We start from the raw sequence: 19,945 nt of genomic DNA, 5'->3' as shown, positions 1-19,945 counted from the left end.
AACTAGTAGAAATATTATTCCTAAAATTTTATTCATTACACAAGAATCAATTGCATTAGACTCTAAGTTTTGGTACTCAAAAAATTAACTGGAAAAAAGATAAAACTCTTAAATTTGGGCAGTAGTGGTTTTGGGGGAGGCTGCTTGTTTGTTTCCAGCTGCCCAGACCACGAAATAATCACACAGAAATTTTATTATTTGCAATACTGTTTGACCAATAGCTAAAGTGTATTTCTGGCTTACTCATATCTTAAATTAACTCATTTCTGTTATTTTATATTTTACTATGAGCCTCGTGGCCTACTGGTAAGGCTCTGACTGGTATTTTTGCATCTGTCTCCGGTGGCAGCTCCATGGCTTCTCCTGACTCTGCCTTCTTTCTCCCAGAATTCAGTTTAGTTTTCCACACCTAGGTCAGTTCTGCCCTGCTATAGGCCCAATGCAGTTTTCTTTATTAATCAACAGTAATCACAACACATCAGTGGTGGCATGCCTCTGATCCCAGCACTCCCTGAGCAAACTCTGTATCAAAAGAGCAACAGAGGAAGACAGCTTCAACCTCTAGCCTCCACACATGCATATGCACACATACAAACTCATACATTTACATACACCAGGCACACACACATAACCGCATGCACACAGTGCACATGCACACACACGGTCTATGATAATACCCGTAATTCCAGCACAGAGGAGGTTGAGTCAGGACCTGTTTCAGAAAACAGGCAAACAAAGGTCTGTAATACAATGGTTTTAAAAACAAAAACTTTTCTCATCTGTTTTTCATTTGAGAGATGCTTTGGGTCTGAAGCCTCGTATATGCCTCATTCTTCCAAGCTCCTTCTCAGGCAAGAAGTTCATGTGTGCAGTAAGGTCAAGGGTCAAATCAGGGAGGGATACAGGACAGAACTGAGACAGTTATACTTTATGAACAAATGAGTGGACAATGAGATTTTCATGATCTTCAGTAAAGGCTCGTTCAGAAGACTCTTTATCAAATGGAAATCAGTGTGTCAGATCTCTCAGCAGTGAGGATGGTGAAGATGAAAACTGAAGCCGTTTAGAAGGTCTTAATTTCTGTTGAAACCAGGTCCTAATGTATCAAAGGGTGACCTTGACTTACTAGGTAACCAAGGATAATCTTAACTTCTGATCCTCCTTCTCCAACCTTCTGAGAGCTGAGATTATAGGACTGTGCCTCCATGCCTGTTTAGATGGTGCTGGGGATTGAACCCTGGGCATTGGGAATGCAAGGCAAGCACCCTATCAACCAAGCTGATCTGGCAACCCCTGGTGCTAATATACACTTAGAAAGAGGAAACGAACTAAGGTTCACATAGACTCGGGAAACGGAAATGAAACCTGTGCTTTTACGTTTAACCAGGAGGCCCTGAAACTCATGAACGAAGTGCAAGAAGATTTGGAGGAAGAAGAAGAGTTATGCCAGGCATCTGTGGATTCCTGGGATGGATGCAGGCCATGTCTGGACAGTAACTGCGTGAGATTTCACAAAGCTTGCCAGCCTGTTTGGTCCTCTGTGAAAAATATGGTAAGAAGAAAAGGGAACTCACCATTTTGGGGTTCATAAGACATCCAAGCCATCTTGATTTGTAGATTATGTTAATTTTTAGAATGGAAATGATTGATAATTTCCTTTTATTATCTGAAATCTAACACCAATGTTACATATCACCACCCGAGTGTGCACCATTTATACTTTAGAATAACCATCAGTGTTTATTCCCCTTATAATTATACTCTGTAACTCCAATAGAAGTCAGAAGCCCTGCTTTTGCATTGAATACACTGTTTGTGGGCATGTTCCAAGTAGATAGTAAGCCCATTGATACCAAGGGTCATATTTTATGTGTCTTCCTTTGAGGGGGCTTCCAATAGACATGTCTAACTACATTTTCAATTATAGCATTACAACCTTTTACTCCAGTCTTCTTTTATAGCTTAACCTAGAAATCATGCATTTGAATCTCTTTCTCCTTCCCTTCCTCACCCCCTCTCTCAATTCTACATGTAGCCCAGGCTGTGCTCAAATTCAGTATGTAGCCACCACATCTGACCCTGATTATTCCACTCCTGAAGTGCTGGGTTACAGATGTGGGCCTTAACACTTAGGTTCACTGTTCTCTCCCTGTCTCGTGATTCATGGTAAAAGTCTGTTCTGGAGAAGTATCCTAGGTTGACCTTGAGTCCGTTATTCCCCTGCTGTAGTCTCCCACGTGGCAGGACTACAGATGTGCAACACCACATCATCCTTATGTCAGTGCGCTTCTCCTCCTCTGAATCCCTTCAGGTCTCCTTTTGCCCTGTCCATGTGTGGCCTGCAGAACTGGCACGTTTTCTTTTTATGCCCTTTGGCTCTCTTCTAGGCAGAGAAATTCGCAGAGGGTGGTGACCCACAAAGGGTGTGCTCTGCCCACTAAATTCTTTGATTGGCCTGGATTTTCCTTCCCACTTCAGGAAGTGAGCCATGTATGAAATGGAATGAAATTTTCCTCTTTGTATTAGTGTATGTATAATCATAGTATTCTTCTGGCTTGGCAGTGCCACACTCAATTACAAAAGAGCAGCAACCTCTAGGATAGGGATTATGTCAAGTTAAATTGATGACATTGTAAAGCACGATTAGTAAAAACTCAGAGACAGATATTGGAGTTCAACCTGAAGGTCAGAAAAGCAAAGCAGCCTGCCACTGGCTCTTACCTCAACCTCAGTCCAAAAATGGGGACCCTCCCTCCAGGAAACCTCAGAATGAGACTGAGACTGAGACTGAGAGCTGTCTCCTCCCATCTTATATTCCTCTCTAGCTCTGGGATTAAGGACATGCACTGCTGCCGCCTGGTTTCTATGGCAAGCTAGTGTGGCTACTGGGATTAAAGGTGTGTGTCACCAATGCCTGGTCTGTAAGGATGACCGATGTGGCTGTTTATTTTTCTGAGATTCAGGCCAGCTTTATTTATTAAAATACAAGTGAAATGCCACCACACCATTGTTGATTGCATCTGCTCCACTTTTACAGCCATGGTCCTTCTCTGATTGCCAGAGTATAATGAGATGAGTGCTGGAGACAGGATATTTGGAAGTCATTCTCATGTGTGTCGGACATGTAACTTTATGAACTTTTCTCAGGGCTTGTGTTTTGTAGTTGTTGTTTTCTGAGGTTGGGTCTTGCTATGTTCCACAGGGTTGTCTCAACTCCTTGGCTTTAGTAAGGTCCCCTCCTGCTCAGTCCCTGGAGGAGCTAGAACTGTAGGCATGTGCTGCCTTGTCCAGCTCTAAAGTTTTGTTTCTGTGAATGGAATCAGGAAACAAAAGCTGGCAGAGGAGAGGCAGTCAATCCGTCCAGATTTCTTTCTGGGACAGGCATAGGTCTTGTGCAGATTCCAGAATAGTTGTTTGCACAAGAGGAAACTCATGCCTCAGGAGTAATATTCTATAGCTAGTGACATCCAAAACATTCTAGCACTGTGCTGTCAAGACAGCTGTGGTCTGTCCAGACTTAGAGGTCACAGAGTGTGACTGCTAGAAAATCTTCTTCCACTGAATGGTAGTCAAATTTCTGTGGCTAGGGTTTCATTCATTCCTTCGACTATAACCAGCAGGGCATTATCGCTGTTAATTTACAAATGCCCCTAAGAAGCCTAACATATAACCATCCCTGAGCTATATCTGGCATCTTTGGCTCAGTATAGATGTACTTGTTTTTTCTTTCCATGGATTAAGAAACAGAGTATAAAGACAGTAGCGTTCTACTAAATCATAAACAACAACAACAACAAGTAGAAGCTAAAAGATAACAGCATTCTTTATAGTTCTAAGGCAAATTTCCTAGTAGCCTATAATCCATGACCTATCAGCTGCCGTCATAATATCAGGTTATAACTTGTCTACTATATTTTGATCTTTTTAGCTGTCAGTGAGTAAGTCTAAGCCATGGGGAGTTTTGGGTCCCATTTCCACAGTTAAAGTTAAGACCTCCCATAAGAAAGTTGATATATCATTTCGAAGTCAACCACCTTTTCCTACCTTGTACAGAACTTATTTTAGAATGACTACCATAAGATAACTTTAAATTTTGCAGGAAGAAGTGGAACAGAAAGGAGAACATCTTTATTTTCTTTCCCTGCCCCATGCTAGCCCACAGATGGAGCAATTTCTCAGGAAGATGTGCTGATTTGTCTTGCCCCTCAGTGAAGATGAGGAGAAACCCCTGCTGTCACACAGCTGGCAAAGGAAGACTTACAAGTGGTACAGATGTGGAACCTGTTCAGTCATCTGACTGTGGATGGGAAATCTCTCTTCAACATGAGCTTTTAAATTCCCACACAGATGAGGCAAGAATTTGACCAGAATTTCCAATCATACTTTATGCCCAATTTAACTTAAAGGAGCCATACTTTTCCCCAGATTTTTATTATTTTTTTTATTGAGTCATATATTTTTCTCCACTCCTCTCCCTTCCTCTTCTCTCTCTCCCCTCTCCCAGGGTTCCCATGCTCCCAGTTTACTCAGGAGATCTTGTCTTTTTCTACATCCCATGTAGTTTAGATCCATGTATATCCCTCTTAGGGTCCTCATTGTTGTCTAGGTTCTCTGGGATTGTGAATTATAGTCTGGTTTTTCTTTGCTTTCTGTCTAAAAGTCACTTATCAGTGAGTACATGGGATATTTGTCTTCCTGGGTGTGGGTTACCTCACTCAATATGTTTTCTAGATCCATCCATTTGTTCACAAATTTTGAGATGTCATTGTTTTTTTTTTTTTTGTGTGTGTGTGTGTGTCATTTTCCATTGTGTAAATAAACCACATTTTCCTTATCCATTATTCAGTTGAGGGGTATTTAGGTTCTTTCCAGGTCCTGGCTATGATGAACAATGCTGCTATTAACATAGATGAGTGGGTGTCCCTGTGGTACAATTGAGCATCCTTTGAGATACACCCAAAAGTGGTATTGCTGGGTCTTGAGGAAGGTTGTCTCCTAATTTTCTAAGAAATTGCCATAATGATAACCAAAGTAGCTGTACCAGTTCTCACTCCACCAGCAATAGAGAAGTGTTCCCTTTACCCCACATCCTCTCCAGCATAAGTTGTCATCAGTGTTTTTGATCCTGGCCTTTCTTACAGGTGTAAGATGGAATCTCAGAGTTGTTTTGATTTGCATTTCCCTGATAGCTAAAGATTATGGGCATTTCCTTCAGTGTCTTTCACCCATTTTAGATTCCTCTGTTGAGAGCTCCTGCATAAGTCTGTACCCCATTTTTTATTGGGTTATTTGTTCTTTTGATGACCAATTTCTTGAGTTCTTTATATATTTTGGAGATTAGTCCTCTGCCCAATGTGGGGTTGGTGGAGATCTTTTCCCATTCTGTAGGCTGCCGTTTTGTCTTGCTGACCATGTCCTTTGCTTTACAAAAGCTTCTCAGTTTCAGGAGGTGCTATTTATTTATTGTTGCTCTCAGTGTCTGTGCTGCTGGGGTTATATTTAGGAAGTGTTCTCCTTGCCAATGTGCTTAAGTGTACTTCCCACTTTCTCTTCTATGAGGTTTAGTGTGGTTGTGAAAGGCTCTATGTTGCAGTCTTTGAACCATTTGGCTTTGAGTTTTGTGCATGGCAATAGATATGGATCTATTTTCATTTTTCTACATGTTGATATACAGTTATGACAGCACCACTTGTTGAATATGCCTTCTTTTATACATTTTATATTTCTTGCTTCTTTGCCAAAAATCAGATGTTCATAGGTATGTGGATTGATATCTGAGTCTTTGATTTGGTTCCAATGGTCCTCCTATCTGTTTTTATGCCAATACCAAGTTGTTTTCAGAACTCTAGCTCTGTGGTAGTTTGAAGTCAGGGATTATGATGCCTCCAGAAGTTCCTTTGCTGTACGGGATTGTTTTGGCTATCCTGGGTTTTTTGTTTTCCATATAAAGCTGAGTACTATTCTTTTGAAGTCTGTGAAGAATTTTGCTAAAATTTTGATGGGCATTGCATTGAATCTGTAGATTTATTTTGGTAAGATTGCCATTTTTACTATGATAATTCTACCTACCCAAGAGCATGGGAGATCTCTCCATTTTCTGGTGTCTTCTTCAATTTCTTTCGTCAAGGATTTAAAGTTCTTGTAATACAGGTCTTCCACTTGTTTGGTTAGAGTTACTTTACTCTGAGATATTTTATGCTATTTGTGGCTATTGTGAAGGGTAATGTTTCCCTGATTAATTTCTCACCTCATTTATCATTTGTATATAGGAGGGCTACCGATTTTTTGAGTTAATTTTGCATCCTGTTACATTACTGAAGGTGTTTATGAGTTGTAGAAGTTACTTGATAGAATTTTTGGGGTCATTTATGTAAACTATCATATCATAGCAAATAGTAAGAGCTGACTTCTTTTCCGGTTTGTATCCCCTTGATCTCCTTTTGTTGTCTTATAGCTCTAGCAGTAAGAGAGAGTGGACAACTTTGTCTTGTTCCTGATTTCAGTGTGATTACTTTGAGTTTCTCTCCATTTAGTTTGATGTTGGCTGTTGACTTGCTGTATATTGCCTTTATTATGTTTAGGTATGTTCCTTGTATCCCTGCTTTCTCCAAGACTTTATCATGAAGGGATGTTGTCTTTTGTCAAAGGCTTTTTAAGAATCTAATGAAATGATCAATTTTTTCCAGTTTGTTTATATGGTAAATTACATTGACAGATTGAACTCTGCATCTCTAGGATGAAGCTGACTTGATCATGGTCAATGATTTTTCTGATGTGTTCTTGGATTCAATTAGTCAGTTTTTTATTGAGTATTTTTGCATCAATGTTCATGAGTGAAATTGGTCTGTAATTCTCTTTCTTAGTAATGTCTTTATGTGGACTGGGTATCAGGATAATTGTAGCCTCATAAAAAGCATTTGGCAATATTCTTTCAGTTTCTATACTGTGGAACATTTTGAGGAGTATTGTTATTAGTTCTTTTTTGAAAGTCTTGTTGAATTCTGAGTGGAAATCATCTGGCCCTGGGCTTTTTTCGGTTGGAAAACTTTTGATGACTGATTCTATTTCTTTAACACTTATATGTCTGTTTAATTTGCTTATCTTGTCTTGATTTAATTTTGGTAGGTGATGTTTATCCAGAAAGTTGTCCATTTACTTTAAATTTTCCAATTTTGTGGAGTATAGGTTTTTGAAATATGACCTGATGATTCTCTGGATTTCCTTTATTTCTGTTGTTATTTCCCCCTTTCACTTCTGATTTTGATAGTCTCTTCTTACCTTTTGGTTAGTTTGGATAAAGGTTTGTCTATTTTGTGAATTTTCCTCAAATAACCAAATTTTTGTCTCATTGACTCTTTGTATTGTTTTCTTTGTTTCTATTTTGTTGATTTCAGCTGTCAATTTGATTATGTCCTACCATCTAATCCTCCTGAGTTTGCTTCTTTTTTATCTAGAGTTTGTAAATGTTCTGTTAACTCACTACTGTGGGATTTTTCCAGCTTTTTTATATAGGTATTTAGTGCTATGAATTTTCCTCTTTACCACTGCTTTCATTGTGTCCCAATAATTTGGGTATGTTGTGTGACCATTTTCATTAAATTTTAGGAATTATTTAATTTCTTACTTGACTTATTGATGATTAAAGTAAGCATTGTTTAATTTCCATGTGTTTGTGGGATTTCTGGAATTAGTGTTGCTGTTGAATTCTAATTTTAAGCCATGGTGATCCGATGACATACATACATGGGGTTCTTCCAGTTTTTTTTGTTTTGTTTTTTGTTTTTGTATCTGTTGTGGTTTGCTTTGTTACCTAGTATGTGGTCAGTTATTGAGAAAGTTCTGTGAGGTGCTGAGATGGAATGTTCTATAGATGTCTTTTCAGTTCATTTGAGTCATAACATCTACTAGTACCCTTACTTTTCTGTTAGTTTTCTGTCTGACAGATTAGTTCAGTGGTGAGAGTGGGGTGTTGAAGTTTCCCACTATTAGAATGTGAATTTAATGTGGGATTTAAACTTTAGTAGTGTTTCTTTTACATATGAGGGTGTCCTTGTATTTGGGGCATAAATGTTCAGTATTGAAATTTTCTCTTGATGGATTTTTTCTTTGAGTAATATAAAATGTTTTTCTTTGTCTCTTTTGATTGATTTTAGTTTGAAGTCTATTTTGTTATATATTAGGATAGCTACACCAGTTTCTTTCTTAGGCCCATTTCATTGGAAATGGTTTTTTCCAAAACTTTACTCTGAGGCAATGTCTGTCTTTGAGGTTGAGGTGAGTTTCTTGAATGCAGCAGAAGGATGCATTCTGTTTTCGTATCCAATCTGTTAGCCTGTGGGTTTTTTTTTTGTTTTTTGTTTTTTTGTTTTTTGTTTTTGTTTTTCGAGACAGGGTTTCTCTGTGGTTTTGGAGCCTGTCCTGGAACTAGCTCTTGTAGACCAGACTGGTCTTGAACTCACAGAGATCCACCTGCCTCTGCCTCCCAACTGCTGGGATTAAAGGCGTGTGCCACCACCGCCTGGCCACCCGTGTTTTTTTTATAGGTGAGTTGAGTCCAATTATATTAAAGGGCCAGCGATTGGTAGTTCCTGATATTTTAGTTTTCATTGTTGGTGATGTTAAGGTGTGTTTTTTCCATTCTTTGGAATTTGCTGCTGTGAGATCATATGTTGTCTGTGGTTTTGTGCATGTAACCAACTTCCTTGGGTTGGAGTTTTCCTTCTAGTACTTTCTTTAGTGCTGGATTTTTGGCTAGGTATTGGTGAAATCTTGTTTTTTGCTAGGTATAGTAGTCTGGGCTGGCATCCATGGTCTCTTAATGTATGCATAATGCTTGACCAGGACCTTCTGGATTTCATTGTTTCCATTGAGAAGTCCATTGTAATTCTGATAGGTCTGTCTTTATATGTTACTTGGCATTTTTCCTTAATATTCTTTCTTTATTCTGTATGTTTAGTGTTTGATTTTTATGTGGCAAAGGGACTTGTTTTATATTTTTCTTTAGGTTGGGGAAGTTTTCTTCTATGATTTTGATGAATATATTTTCTGTGCCTTTGAGCTGGAGTTTTTCTACTTCTTCTATACTTATTCTTAGGTTTGGTCTCTTTATGGTGTCCAATATTTCCTGCATAATTTGTGTTAAGCTTTTGTTAGATTTAATGTTTTCTTTGACCGAGCCTATTTACTCTGTTGTATCTTCAGTGCTTGAGATTCTCTCTCCATCTCTTGTATTTTGCTGTTTATGCTTGCTTTTGTGGTTCCTGATCATTTTCTCATAATTTCTGTTTCTATAATTCTCTAAGTTTGCGTTTTCTTTATTGTCTCTAATTTGCTATTCAAGTCTTTAATCATTTCTTTTACCTGTTTGATTGCTTTGTTGATTTCTTCTAATTTTTCATTTGTCTTTTCCTCCATTTTTTTGAGGGAATTTTTTTATTTCCTCTTTAAAGGCCTCAAACATTCTCCTAACGTTATTTTTAGGTCATTTTCTTCTGCTTCATCTATATTTGGTTATTCAAGTATTGCTATTGTAGGGCAACTTGTTTTTATTGATTTATGTCCAGTGTTGTCATCCCTCCTCCCCACCTTCCCCCTACCTGTGCAAAGGTCTTTGGCTCAGGCCTGCTCCCTTAGCGGTGGCTCCTTTGTACATGCTCCTGTGAGGTGCTGCCTCAGGCCTGCTTTGGTGGAGATTGCTGTTTCAGGCTTGCTCTGGTGGAGGTCGCTGGCTCAGTCCTGTTTCTATATATATCCCTGCCCTGTGCCTGCTCCCATGTAGGTCCCTGGCTTGGGACCAGTCCTGAAGAGTTCTCTGCCTCAAGCCTGCTCCCTCAGCGGTTCCTCCATAATACCTGATCCTGTGTGGATTGCTGCCTCAGGCCTGCTCTGGTGGAGATTGCTGGCTCAGTCCTATTTCTGTATATATTTCTCTGGCCTAGGCCTGTTCCTGCAGAGGTTGCTGGCTTGGGCCCAGTCTTGTAGCGGTCTCTACCTCAGGCCTGCTCCATCAGCGGTTCTTCCCTTGTACCTGCTCCTGTGGGGGTTGCTGCCTCAGGCCTGCTCTGTCAGAGGTTGCTGGCTAGGGCCTCACTTTCTCCAGTTTAATCCAAAGTGCTAACCAAAAAGAGGAGAACCTGGGCAAAGGTGGAGCATACTCAATGTCTTCCAGCTGTTTCATAATTTTAATCTCTCTATATATGAGAGATTCTGAGAAATAATTATAAAGACACTAAATGCAATTCAGGATTCATAGGAACCACACAAAGGCCAGTTACAAAAGACCCCTCTTCCTCTTTCCCTTTCTTCTCTTCTCTCTTGCTTCCTCTTTTTTTCTTTTGCTTTTTTGTGGTATGTGTTGATGTGCTTACATGTTCATGCATTTGCTGGTGAATATGTGAGTATATGGATATGTGTGTGTGCCTGTGTAAACACACATGCAAATAGAAGCCAGATGTCAACCTTAAATGTTATTCCTTAAGGTTGTCTTGAGATGGGGTCTCTCACTGAGACACAGGGCTCACTGATTTGGTTAGATTAGTTGAGCAGCAAGTGTCAGGGATCATCCTATCTGTGTCTCCCAGCACTGGTATTACATGCATGTGCCACCATGTCCAGCTTCCTGTGGAGTGGTAGGGATTGAACTCTGGCCTTCTGCTTGCATGTTAGCCACTCTAGTGACTAAAGTATCTCCCAAGACTCCTTTTCTTTCTCCCACTACCTTTGTCAACCTTTCTTTCTTCCTCTTTCCCCTGAAGACAGGGCTTTTCTGTGTATCCCTAGCTGTCTTTGAACTTTCTTTCTAATCCAGGCTGTCTTAGAAGTCAGAGATCTGTTCAGCTCTACTGATATTAAAAGCATGTGCTAATACACCCAGCTCCTTCTTTCATTCTGAAACAGAGTCTAGGCTGGTCTGAACTCACAAACTTCCTGCCTTCGTCTCCCCAGGGCTTGGATTCATACAGGACCAAGCTTGACTTAAAAAACTACTTTAACTTACTAAAATTAAGTTTGACTTCAGAAATGGTATGTATAGGCCAGTGAGATAGCTTAGCAAGTAAAGACACCACCAAACTTGATAGCCTGAATTCAATCTGATAATGTGAATTTAATCGTCAAGACCCACAAGGTGGAAAGAAAGTAAGTGTGTGACTTGTAGACATTTTCCTGTCTTCTCTGCCTGTGTGCTGTGGCATACACTACTCACCCAAAATAAACTTAATAATTATTTTAAGGAAATGGCAGACATTTCTGAGTCACTCTTCAGTGTTTCTTAAAGTGATAATTCATAGGATATTTTCAGAGCCCCTTACAATGAACTTTAAAGTTTACCAAGTGTCATCTCACCTCCATCATGCTTGAGAGTTGTAGGGATGTTTGCTTTTCTTAGAGCAACATATGACCCTCAAAAACACCAATAATAGCTTCTGCTGGAGAGGATGGGGAATACTCCTCCATTGCTGGTGGGAATGCAAACTCGTACAACCACTCTGAAAATCAGTATGGTGGTATCTCATAAAATTGGGAATCAACCTACTGCAAGACCAGCAATACCACTCTTGGGCATATACCCAAAGGATGCTCAACCATATTACAAGGACATTTGTTCAACTATGTTTATAACACCATTATTTGTAATAGCAGACCTGGAAACAACTTAGATGCCCATCAACCAAAGAATGGATAAAGAAAACATGGTACATTTACAGAACGGAGTACTACTCAGCAGTAAAAAAGCAATGACATCTTGAAATTTTCATGCAAACAGATGAAACTAGAAGAAACTATTCCAAGTGAGGTAACCCAGATTCAGAAAGATGAGCATGATATGTACCCACTCATAGGTGAATACTGGCTGTAAAGCAAAGGATATGGAGCCTATAGTCTACAACCCCAGAGAAGCTAAGTAACAAGGAGAACCCTAAGAGAAACATACATAGATGCCCATGGGAAGAGGAAGGGGAAGTAGACAAGAGCTCATGACAAAATTGGGAGTATGGGGGTGGGGGAGAAAGGAGGGTGGAGGGCAATAGAAGGGGAGTAAGGAGGAGAACTAGAGGGAACAGGATGGTCGAGATGGGTGAAGGGCAGAGACAGAAAACAAGGGAAGAGATATCTTGATTGAGGGAGCCATTATGGGGCTAGCAAGAAACCTAGGACTAGAGAAATTCCCAAGAATCCACAAGGATGACCTCAACTAAGACCTTATACAATAGTGGAGAGGGTGCCTGAACTGGCCTTGCCCCATATTCAGATTGATGACTATCTTAAATGTCATCATACAATCTTCATCCAGCAATTGATGAAAGCAGATGCAGAGAACTACAGAGGACCATTGGATTGAGCTCCCAAAGTCCAGTCAAAGAGAGGGAGGAGTGAGAACATGAGCAAAGAAATCAAGACCATGATTGTGATACCCACTGAAACAGCTTACTGAGGTAACGGAAGCCTTCCAATTTAGAGCTTAAGGAATCAGCATAGGACTAAACTAGGCCCTCTAAATGGGGTGGCAATTTGGCTGGGACAGACTGTGGGGCCACTGGCAGTGAAACTAGGATTTATCCCTACTGTTTGTTCTGGCCTTTTGGAAACCATTTTCTCTAGAGGGATACCTTGCTTAACCTAGATATGGGGCAGGGGGATTGGTCCTGCCTCAAAGCAAAAATGTACTAGACTTTGCTGACTCCCCATGGGAAACCTTACCCTCTCTGAGGAGTGGATGGGGGTGGGATGGGGCTGGAGGGATGGTGGAGAGAGCAGGAGGAGGGGAGAGAGTGGGAAATGGATTTGGCATGTAAAATGAGAAAAGATCGTTTATTAAAAAAATAATTTAAAATATTAGAGAAAAATAAAAACATTTACCCATAAAATGTCAAGAAAGAAAGAAAGGATACCTTCTATTTATTAGGAAGTTACTAAGCAAGTCAGCTACTTTAACTTATACTCTTTATTACTAAAATTGCATGTTTTGTCATACATTTCTCATTGGGAATGACTTGATCATATCATTTGCCCATAGATTTTTTTCTTTTTATGAGCACTTTATATGTTAAAGATATCAATTGTCTGTGATAAACACAGCCCTAGAGCTTGTGATTCTCACTTGCATTTACCCTGTGTTAGGGCTAAGCTTTTAATGATATTTTCTTGATTTCTCATGTTTGCATCTTGGCAGATTGACAATTGTGGCACATTGTAAACATCTCCCATCAAGAAGGTCAGCTTTGGCCGGGCGGTGGTGGCGCACACCTTTAATCCCAGCACTCGGGAGGCAGAGACAGGCGGATCTCTGTGAGTTCGAGACCAGCCTGGTCTACAAGAGCTAGTTCCAGGACAGGCTCCAAAACCACAGAGAAACCCTGTCTCAAAAAAAAAAAACCAAAAAAAAAAAAAAAAAAAAAAAAAAAAAAAAAAAGAAGGTCAGCTTTGGAAGAGACCAAACTGATGGAGGAGTTACTTTCATTTAATAAAGAAACTGCCTTGGCCCATTTATAGGCCAGCCCTTAGGTGGGTGGAGTAAACAGAACAGAATGCTGGGAGAAAGAAGCCGAGTCAGGAGTCGCCATGATTCTCCCACTCCAGACAGACGCAGGTTAAGATCTTCCCTGGTAAGCCAACTCGTTGTGCTACACAGAATATTAGAAATGGGTTAGATCAATATGTAAGAGCTAGCCAATAAGAGGCTGGAACTAATGGGCCAGGCAGTGATTAAAATAATACAGTTTCCGTGTAATTATTTCGGGGCATAAGTAAGCCATGCGGGCGGCCGGGTGCCGGGGACTCAGCCCTGCTGCTCATATTACAACAGAGTGGCACCCAACGTGCTAATGAACTCCACGTAAAACCTGAGAGGGCTTAAAAAGGAGAGAGAGAGAATTCAAGACAGTTTTTTGCTGTTTGTGGATTGCGTGCCGCAAAGAAATTGTCCTGACTCAGCAGCAGGAAAAAACTGGCTGTTTTAAAATGCCGGCTTTCTGGGCTGTGCCGCCATCGCGATCTCTGTCTGGCTCCTGCGGGAGACAGAGTCTTTGAACGGGGCATTTGGAGTAAAGTGCTACGATTTTGTTTGATGGCAACTAGACTCACTGTGTGCCTAAAAGGAAGACATTTTGTGCTGCGGCTCAGAGGCACAAGCAGCTCCACCATGCTACTGGTGCAATGTGCAAGAATCAGAGGCACGAGCGGCTCCGCCATGTTGGACTGGGCGGGGCAAGCAGGCAGTACCTGTTTTTGACCTAGGAATGACACAGCTTAGATTGTTAAGCGCTTAGCGATTTAAAAGCGCAAAACAAAGTGCTCCTGGATAGTAAAAAAATTACAGATTCACAAGAGAACTGATTCAGACACTGTTGGATGAATGTACGTAGGCTTGAGAGAGAGAAAAAATAAATATAGAGAGAAAATAAAGTTAATGCCCTTAAAAAAAGGGGGATAAAGTCTTTAAAGAGACAGAGTACAGATAGTTATAGATTAAAAGAAATAAAGAAAAATAAGCCACGTAAAAATGGAAAATTCACAGAGAGTCTGGATTCTTTGTATTATTGTGTTTTCTTTAAAATTTTTGACTGTAAAGGAGCTAAGTACAGAGAGACATTTCATTATATGGGCTGCCAAGCTAAACCAGAATGGATATAAGGGTATTATGATTTCAGAGTATGGGTCTAAGGATATGATGCTTTGGAGAGGGTCTTCTTTTGTTTTCACAGAGGATGCGACCCTGTGGATTTCTTCTATCCCAATATGGTATGATAGACCACGCCCTCCTGAAAGGTTACTGTGAACACCCTCAAAAAATTACTTCACACAACTGCCAACCGAGATGACCCTGGCACACAGGTTATACCATGAAAGACCTAGTTAACGACGCCCCCATTCAGCAGGAAGCAGTTTGGAGAGAAATAACTGCGCCCATATTCCCAAATATTGTTTATAAATGTTCTTTTACATTTAAAGGGGGAAATGATATAGATATGAATAATTTGCATTGGTATGGATTTTAAGATCAATTTTGTTATATGTATATGCATATTTCTAATCTTGATTAAGGTATTGTGACTGTATAGTTCATTTAAAAATGTAATGTATATAGGTTGTTAATGGATAATCATCGATAATTGTCAAGCTTTTAGTCATGTTAGTTAGATTTTCTAGATGTGCATAGATATATTTCAGCTAGATAGGCATTCTTCATATCTTTCAAAGACTGCAGAATATGGCATTTAATGTTTTAATAACTTAGGGCTTTTCATGACAATGAGACACGTCTGCTCCTGGCAGCATCAATCTACTTCAAGAGGATGATGGGCATCGATGAGGCTCCTTATGGAGTTTGATACTCATTTGGGCAAGAAACTGTTCTTGCCTGGACTGTTGCATAAACTGGACACAAAGAACCTACAGAGAGAGGACTACTGAACTTGCCTAAAGGTGAGATGGTCTTTCGGGGTTCCTGACTCATGAAAGAGTCTGTGAGACATTCTGCAGGACACAGCAGATAGTGACTGAACTGTCTTTGGAATTTCCTGCTTCATGAAAATGTGTCTGCTGGATACTATGGGCCTGTAGGCTGAAGATGGATGCCCCAACGGTACAAAAGAACTTTGGGTGACTGTCCAGGCAGCGAGATGTCTCTGTCATTTCTAAAGTTTGAAGTTTCTTATTTCTTGTTTACTTAGGTAATATTATATCCTTCTGGAGTCTTTGATGGAGTTGAAGAATGGTTAGTTATAGTTATAGTTTTCCTTACTTATGATAAAAGATAAAATAGATATAAATATTGTAACTGTAATTCTTGCTTGATAACCATTTTGTTATATGTAATTTTACTATGTTAAAGTTAAAGCCTTTCTTTTTTGTTTAAACAAAAAAAGGGGAAATGATGGAGGAGTTACTTTCATTTAATAAAGAAACTGCCTTGGCCCATTTATAGGCCAGCCCTTAGGTGGGTGGAGTAAACAGAACAGAATGCTGGGAGAAAGAAGCCGAGTCAGGAGTCACCATGATTCTCCCACTCCAGACAGACGCAGGTTAAGATCTTCCCTGGTAAGCCAACTCGTTGTGCTACACAGAATATTAGAAATGGGTTAGATCAATATGTAAGAGCTAGCCAATAAGAGGCTGGAACTAATGGGCCAGGCAGTGATTAAAATAATACAGTTTCCGTGTAATTATTTCGGGGCATAAGTAAGCCATGCGGGCGGCCGGGTGCCGGGGACTCAGCCCTGCTGCTCATATTACAACACCAAACTGTTACCAAGGAGTAATTAAACTTACAAAATTATGATAATCATTGAAGAGCTCCTTATTAAAGCAATAAAAGAAAGTTACGTTACTTTTGAACAGCTGCTACTTCATAGCTCTGCCTCTGCTTTCCCACTTGCAGGTTGCTCTGGGTGCTGGGTTTGAGATCCACCAGGAACGGCAATATAAACACCAGCAGACCAAGTCCAGGAGGCATCTAAACAGGTGGCTTTGTGAGTCTCCATGTGAAAGATACCCCGAATGGAAATTACTTAAATTCTGTAACCATCTCACAAAAAATAGGTTCTTAATATCCATTTTTTAGAAAGCTAAAATCATTTACAGCACCCCATTTGGAAGAATATATAAAGTCATACACATGATAGACAAGATGACTCCAATAATATGAAAAATTAGTTTTTATAGGCACTATCTGGAATATTTCAGTACTTTTTACAATTTTTATAATCAATAAACAAATTAGGATTGAAATTAAAAATTAAATCATAACTTTTATTTAAATAATCTTTAAGCTCTCTTATGGATCACATAATGCAATTAAAAACACTGCCCCCATTCAATGACATTTTTTTTCAATTTCAGTTCATTTAATTACAAAGCTTCCAAAGACTCATCTCAATGAAATTACCGTTAACATCATTCACCTTTTTAACTTTGGTTAGGTGCCATATTTAAACACCACTATTAAAAATATTTCATATTTCAAGCAGTCACAGCTCACGAGTGCTTTGCTCCGGTCTGGATCATTGAGAAATAGATGCCTTTCTGCGCCAGCAGCTGCTGGTGGGTGCCCTGCTCCTTGACCTTGCCGTTCTCAATTACCACGATCAAGTCTGCGTTCTGGATGGTGGACAGGCGGTGAGCGATCACGATGCAGGTACGGCCTTCCCTGGCTTTGTCCAGAGCTTCCTGGACCACCTGTTGACCAGTCACACAAGAGAGTTAGGATAAAAACCACCATCTTCCTATCGTCCCCTCCATAACCAGCCTCAGGATTTCTCTACCATGCCCTTCTTTAATTGTGTTCTCAGAAAAAGAATACTAAAACTTTGCTGATCCTGTCACATGGAAGTCAGAAACTGACACTAAGAAAACCAAGGACAACATAGGCTGGTAGGACCAAGAAAAGAGGAAGACCCTGATGCGCTGCTGGTGGGAATGAGCACTGGGAAATCCACTAGGGAAATCAGAACAAAAAGGGAAACGTATAATCAGCTATAACTGTGTCTGAGTATGTACCCAAAGGCTCTAAGCACAATACCAGAGATACGTGCATATCTATAACCCTGTACTATTTCTAATAGGTGCACACGAACAGGTGAATGACTAAAGAAAATGTGGCACATATACACAATGGAGTTATATTTGGCCACTAGGGAGAATTAAGTAGTGTCATTTGAAGGAAATGGAATGGGAGGTATCATGCTAAAAGAAATACGTCATAATCAGAAGACCAATGCCAAGTATCTTTTAAATACAGATTTTATATTTAAATGTGTATATGATATAAAAGTAGAAGGGAGGTTATACAGAGGCTGGAAAGGGCCAAGGGGAGAAGAGGAAAATAAAAGCAGGCAATAGGTGTAAGAAAGACAAAATGATGCATGTTCTCTCTCATGTGGGGATCTAGGTGTAACAACTATAGCTCTTACATGTATAATGTGTATTTTTTCATGTGAAAGAAGAAAGGGGCCTGAGACAGTGAACTCCACATGAGTGGGAGTGAATCCAGACCAGGGACATTTACAGAACCATGATTGAGTCAGTGACCTAGGCCAGGGCAGGCCTGAGGCAGCAAAATCCACAGAAGCAGGACTGAGTCAGTGACCTGGGCTGAAGCAGGCCTGGGATGGTGAACTCCACAGAAGCAGGAGCAGATCTAGACCAGGGACACTTACGGAAGCAGGACTGAGTGGGCTAATGAGGATGGAGGGGGCCTGAGACGGTGAGCTCCACGTGAGTGGGAGTGGATCCAGACCAGGGACATTTGTGAAGGCAGGACTGAGCCAGCAACCTGTGCCGGAACAGGTTTGGGATGGTGCATTTCACAGGAGCAGGACTGAGACAGCGAATTCTGTGTAAGTGGGAGCAGACTCAGACCAGGGACATTTACGGAAACAGGACTGAGCTTGTGACCTAGGCCGGAGCACACCTGAGACTGAACTACACAGGAGCAGGTACAGGAGACAACCTCTGAGGGAGTGGGCTAGAGCCATAGACCTCTGCAGGTACAGGCATGAGTCTAGGACCTCCAAGGGAGTAGGTAGAAACCAGAGACCTCTGATGGAGTAGACCTGAGCCAGAACCTCTGCGGGTCTGGGCATTGGTCAGGGACCTCCGAGAGAGTAGGCAGGAACCAAAGACCTCTCTACGGGTCCAGGCTGAGTTTGGGACCTCTGAGGGAGTAGGCCTGAGCCAGGACCTCTGCAGGTCCAGGAGCACCCAAGTCTGGGAACTCCAAGGGAGTAGATGGGGGCCAGAGTCCTTTGTGGGACCAACCCCAAGCCAGGGAAATCCATAGGACTGAATCCAACATTTATGAAAACAGGCAACCTAGCCCAGAGCAGGCCTGAGACAGCAAACTCCACGAGAGCAGAGCAAACCCCAGGAACACTGAGCAACCTCCAGAAACATGGAGTGACCAATCGGGTGAGTGAAACTGTGGCAAAGACTGCACCATGAGGAGCAACCATCTGAGCCTTGGATCAACAGGAACCTGGAAGACTGATCACCAGAGTCACAGACAGCCCCAACTACACCAATTAGAGGAAAAGATGGGTAACCAACATGCGACACCACAAAGAGCAACACAACACCAGTAAAATCTAGTTACTCTACAACAGCAAGACTTGAACAAACAAATACAGATGAAGCAGAAGAAAGTAACCTAAAAAATAACTTATTTGAGGCCCTTAAAGGGGAAATGAAAAATTCCTTCAAAGAAATGGAGGAAAAAATAAACAAAAAATTGGAAGACATCAGCAAATCCCTTAAAGAAAACTAAGAAAAAGCAATTAAACATAAGAAAGAAACTATTCAAGACTTGAAAACTGAAATAGAGGCAACAAAGAAAACACAAGCTGAGTAAATTATAGAAACAGAAATCATGAGAAAACGATCAGGAACCACAAATGCAAGCATAAACAGCAGAATATAAGAGATGGAAGAGAGAATCCCAAGCACTGAAGATACAATAGAGAAAATAGACTTGTTAGTCAAAGAAAACATTAAATCTAACAAAAGCTTAACCCAAAATACAGGAAATATGGGACACCATGAAAAGGCCAAACCCAAGAATAATAGGCAGAGAAGAAGGAGAAGTTCAACTCAAAAGCACAGAAAATATATTTAACAAAATCATAGAAGAAAACTTTGCCAACCTAAAGAAAGATACAAGAAGCTTACAGAACACCAAACAGACTGTATATATAGTATATATATGACATATATATATATATATCATATCAAACTCCCCTCGCCACATAATAATCAAAACACTAAACATACAGACAAAGAAAGAATATTAAGAACTGCAAAGGAAAAAGGCCAAGTAACATATAACAGTAGACCTAACAGAATTACACCTGACTTCTCAATGGAGACAAAGCAGATGGTCCTGATCAAGTGTTAGCAGACATAAAGAGACCATGGATGCCAGCTCAGATTACTATACCCAGAAAAACTCTCA

At 40.4% G+C, this 19,945-nt stretch overlaps 1 protein-coding gene across 2 annotated transcripts in view; it reads right to left on the bottom strand.

The window, feature by feature from the left end:
• Positions 1-16,974: 16,974 nt before the first annotated feature.
• Positions 16,975-19,945, bottom strand: part of LOC130866804 (multidrug resistance protein 2) — a 53,133-nt gene continuing 50,162 nt past the window's right edge. For both annotated transcript variants that reach the window (XM_057758413.1, XM_057758414.1), the window contains exon 27: positions 16,975-17,175. In XM_057758413.1, coding sequence (XP_057614396.1) covers positions 16,975-17,175 — 201 coding nt within the window. The remainder of the gene's footprint in view (positions 17,176-19,945) is intronic.

The sequence above is a fragment of the Chionomys nivalis genome, chromosome 26, assembly GCF_950005125.1.
Source record: "Chionomys nivalis chromosome 26, mChiNiv1.1, whole genome shotgun sequence".
NCBI classification, from domain to species: domain Eukaryota; kingdom Metazoa; phylum Chordata; class Mammalia; order Rodentia; family Cricetidae; genus Chionomys; species Chionomys nivalis.
This window is presented reverse-complemented; position numbering and strand designations above follow the sequence as displayed.